The sequence below is a fragment of the Jatropha curcas genome, unplaced genomic scaffold (assembly GCF_041381405.1).
Source record: "Jatropha curcas cultivar XTBG-Jc1 unplaced genomic scaffold, XTBG_Jcur_1.0 HiC_scaffold_988_pilon, whole genome shotgun sequence".
Lineage (NCBI taxonomy): Eukaryota > Viridiplantae > Streptophyta > Magnoliopsida > Malpighiales > Euphorbiaceae > Jatropha > Jatropha curcas.
Window position 1 is genome coordinate 15,296 of NW_028322577.1, and position 4,331 is coordinate 19,626.

Here is a 4,331-nt window from a genome sequence, read left to right on the forward strand (position 1 = left end):
TTCCAGGTACTCTTTGGTTTAAGTTATATCATCATTCAATGTTTACAATTCAAGATATATCCTTAGTGTTTAAACGCTATAAGTGATCTAATTTTTTTGCAGAAACATTTCATATGGGACGAGGCCATTACAGCTATGCTGAAAGTAGCCTGGGAGAAGATATGCGCCGATCGATACGCTGACTTCACCTATAGGATGAGAAGAAGCGGTAAGAAGCAGCAGTGCGTGTCTCAGGAGATATGGGAGAGCTGGCAAAAGGTTTGGGAGGATCCTGCATTCAAGAGAAAGTGGGAGATATTTGCACAAAACAGGCGCAGTGAGACTGGCGGTGATGGAGCAGGACCTTCGCGACACACAGGCGAATCTATATCTGCTATAGAGACAGCTCGATTATTAGTAAGTGAACTAGTCCCTTTACAAGAAACTGATGTTTAATGAAAGGACACTATATATATTAATATATCATGCATAAAAATTCATTACTGGCTAAAGAATTAGGTCGTGAGCCCACACCGATGGAGGTGTTTACATACACTCACACGAAGGACCACGATCGTAATACCTTTGTCGACAGACGTGCGCTGAGCGTCAATGTAAGTAACAATGAATAATATTTACATTTACCCTCTAATCATTGCGAAGATGTATAAAGTTGAATATAGTAAAGCTTGCAATTGCATTGATTAATTAATTTTTTGTTTTCAGGAGAACTATACTACAGCTCGGGAGCATATTGTTACTTCTCAGATCGATGAATCCGAAGCTGAGTCAAGAATTGACGAGGTAGCGTTTATCTCGAGGCTGTAGGGGGCGAGAAGAAGAGGAAGGTATACGGCATCGGGTCTCAGGCATCACAGTTTTACACTGGCTCAGCAGCTCATGCTTCTACAGCCAGCGCAGCACGACAGCCGGAGCACAGTGACTCGCACTGTGATGATGATATACGGGCTCAGCTTGCTGATCAACAGAGACAGATTGCAGAGCTTAGAGCGCATGTGATGCGGCTGTCCGGTGAGCACCGTGCTGGTACTTCTCCCTCTGATCTTGCGCCTGCTACAGACCGACATGTTTCGACGTCTCAGCAGCAGCCACTATCGGCTCCTGATCCCGATGCTGCAAATGATACCTTGGTCACACCTCCTGGCGCTACATCACATCCAGCAGGTACTCCTCCCGGCGATCCGACATCGGGAGATCTGACATCGGATCCTGCAGATGAGCAGCAGCATATATAGATTTGATTTTGGACATTTTTATTTTTTCATTTGTATTTTCATATTTTAATTTGTTCAGAACAATAAAAGTTACATTTTTATACTGTTCTTGAATAGGTTGTGTGATATATATGCATTTATGTCAACTTTCACAGGTGCAGAAAAATTTTGGTTTCAAAATAATATTTTATTTTTTAAATTTTTTTTTCCATTTTTGCGACCGATTTGCGATCGATTTGATACCAAAAGTAAAAATTATGAATTTATAATTTGCGACCGATTTGCGACCGATTGAAAAAAATTGCGACCGATATTCTGCGACCAAATTTGCGACTGAATTTCCAATTAAACCACGACCAAAAATTGCGACCGATTATTCAATTTTGCGACCGATTTTATCGGTATCTAATTTGCGACCGATTGTCTCATCGGTCGCAAAATTATTTTGCGACCAGTATTTTTGCGATCGACGATCGTCGGTCGCAAATCGGTCGCTAAATCAAATTAGCGACCGATATTTGCCATTTTGCGATCGATTGGTCGGTCGCAAAATGGCGTTTTTTTGTAGTGATATTTTCAAGACCACACCATTTAGGTAACTTTTTTTCACACATTTTGTAAATTGCTCTCTCTTTTCTGTATATCTTAATTTTCATTGTAAACTAATAGAAAGAATTATTAAAATTAGAGTAATCTGATAATATAAAACTAATTTGATTAAATTTTTTTATGATTTAAATGGTTTAGTTATTTCTTTAATTATTATGCAAAAATCTTAAACAACATGTGAAGACACATAAAGGAAGAGCATCTCCTATGCTAACGTGAATTACTCTTATTTAATTGCCACATTAGAAAAATGAAAAGATTTTTAAAAAAATGGAAAGATATTTTTTAAAAAATACTTTTCAACGTTAATGTCTATTTAATATGGCAAACTGAGTATCAAAAAAATAAAAAAATATTGTCTACCATACCTTCTATATTTTTAGAGAGTCTCTAGGCAATGTGAAAATTTGTGGGCTTGGAAAAGAACAGTAAAAAGAAGATGGAAGAGAATTCAAAACTAATACATTAGAGAGAGATTTTAAAAATTCAATTTCTATAATAAACATTCAAATACATCACCATTCACACCTTCTATTTTATTTGACAAATCACTCACAATTCACATTAGCATTGGAGATGCTCTAAGTAATAAGTAGGATACATATACCATTTTTGCTTTAAACTTCAATTTGTGATTTGTAGATTTGAGAATTACAATCCCTTCAAAGAAAAAAGTCCACTAAAAACTTCCACAAAACCTTTTGTAGCATACACAACCTTAATTAACTAGTCAATGGAATAGACAATTTTTTTGAAGGTTTCCAAGTTGTCCCGGAAAAGAGGTACAAATGTATCTATGCTTCCACCACCAATGAAGGAAGGTTGAAGAAAAAACATTCCCTCAAGTGGATAATAAGAAGGCATAAATAGATAAGGGCTTCCTCCTCCAAAATCAAGCTCATAAAATGGGAACCTCACCCAACTATCAACTTCCAAATCAGGGTATAAAGTAGATTTATCTATATCCGCAGTTGAAACTAGCTCTTCCTCTTTGATCATCTCCTTGCAGCTAGCGAAGTCTATGAATGACTTAAAATAGTTATCGTTTATATTTGCAATGGCGTCATGAATGAGCTTGGCTGCATAAGCTAATGGCTCATCTAGTAGGTCTTTAACCCTAGAACTTGGAAATGCCCATAGCACCAGATTGCCATAGTACTCATCAGGCACTCTTGGATTCATTCGTCTGCGACCATTGATTGAAATTTTCACACGGGTTGTTTTAAACCCATTGACTCCTCGAGACTTTGTTATCACTCTCCATAGATGAGCAACCAAGCTCTCAAAAGTAGTATAGGGCTTGAGATTATTATTGTTTTCTGAAACTTTGGCTTTGAGCTTGGAAAGAAAATCCATTGTGAAATGAACTTTATGGATAACAATGTCATCTACAAGGTCATTATTATCGTTGTGAAAAGCCTTAACCAGCTTCTTACTTTCAAATTCAAATCCTCTGTGTTCGAACTCGATAATCGGAGGATTTCTAGGAACGAAAAAGGTTCCATCAAGAATAGGAAGAGGATCTATATCAAGTCCTCTAGTAGCCTTTCCCCAGGCAACTAAAAAATTGCAACCAGATTGTGCATCAGTTATCTTGTGATGGGATGTGTAGCCAATAATTAATGAACCACAATTGAACCTTGTGAGTTGAATTTGCAATAGCTCCTCTACACCTTTCGTGGTAGGGTGAAGACCAAGTAATTCTGGAGATGAATGTAATGGCATGAACTGATCGAGATTGCCATCGACAGATGCCTCAACTAGCTTCACTCCTTTGTCATTAAGAAAAATAACAGGGTCACCATTTTCGTCTTCTCCAAATCTTCCTGCCAACACTCTATATTTTGATAAAACGATTTGGAGGCCATGCTCAAAGGTTGCATTTGATGGTGTAGGTGGACGATAAGCAAAAATGACAGCCATGTGGGTGTTGTATGTGAATTTATCAAACACACTCAGAGGAATGTACTGTGAGGTTGAAGGAGGGATATCATTGCCTTCAAAAATTGGCTTAACAGGTTTTGTACTCATTATTTTCACATCCATGGTGATTAATGCTTAGTTAAGCTAGCTGTATGTAAGAGAGAAGAAGATTTGTTTGGAGAAGGATTAGGCGAGGCCCTATATATAGGAAATGAAACTGAAGGCATTCCCCATATTGCCCATTACCTATATACTTGTTATTTTTAGGTCATGGGTCAAAAAAATAATAATAAAAGCTAAATGCTAAACATTGTGGTGTTTAAAAAATTATTATAAAAGCTATGTTACCGATATGCTTAAAACCGAGATTTTTTTTTTTAAAGGGTAAAACCTAGATTCTTATAGCAAAAGAAGGTTTCTTTTTTAGATAAAAATTATTTGAACTCATTAATTTGGATATTTGGGTTATATAATGCAAGATTAAGCAATGTCAATTTTGTCATTTGCAATCCAATTTGAGTCAATCCAAAGTAGGTGGTTTTATACAACGAATGAATTTAAAACGTACATGCCATATATGGCAAT

General features: G+C 36.8%; 1 protein-coding gene across 1 annotated transcript; it reads right to left on the bottom strand.

Moving 5' to 3' along the window:
* Positions 1-2,299: 2,299 nt before the first annotated feature.
* LOC149491652 (agmatine coumaroyltransferase-2-like) lies at positions 2,300-3,904 on the bottom strand. The gene has a single exon (XM_089717148.1). The coding sequence runs from the start codon at positions 3,867-3,869 to the stop codon at positions 2,550-2,552; it is 1,320 nt and encodes a 439-aa protein (XP_089573274.1). The 5' UTR covers positions 3,870-3,904; the 3' UTR covers positions 2,300-2,549.
* Between the last annotated feature and the right edge of the window lie 427 nt (positions 3,905-4,331).

What these genes read in the sequence shown, in the direction of transcription:
- LOC149491652 (XM_089717148.1), bottom strand. Translation starts at nt 3,869, where the DNA reads ATGGATGTGAAAATAATGAGTACAAAACCTGTTAAGCCAATTTTTGAA.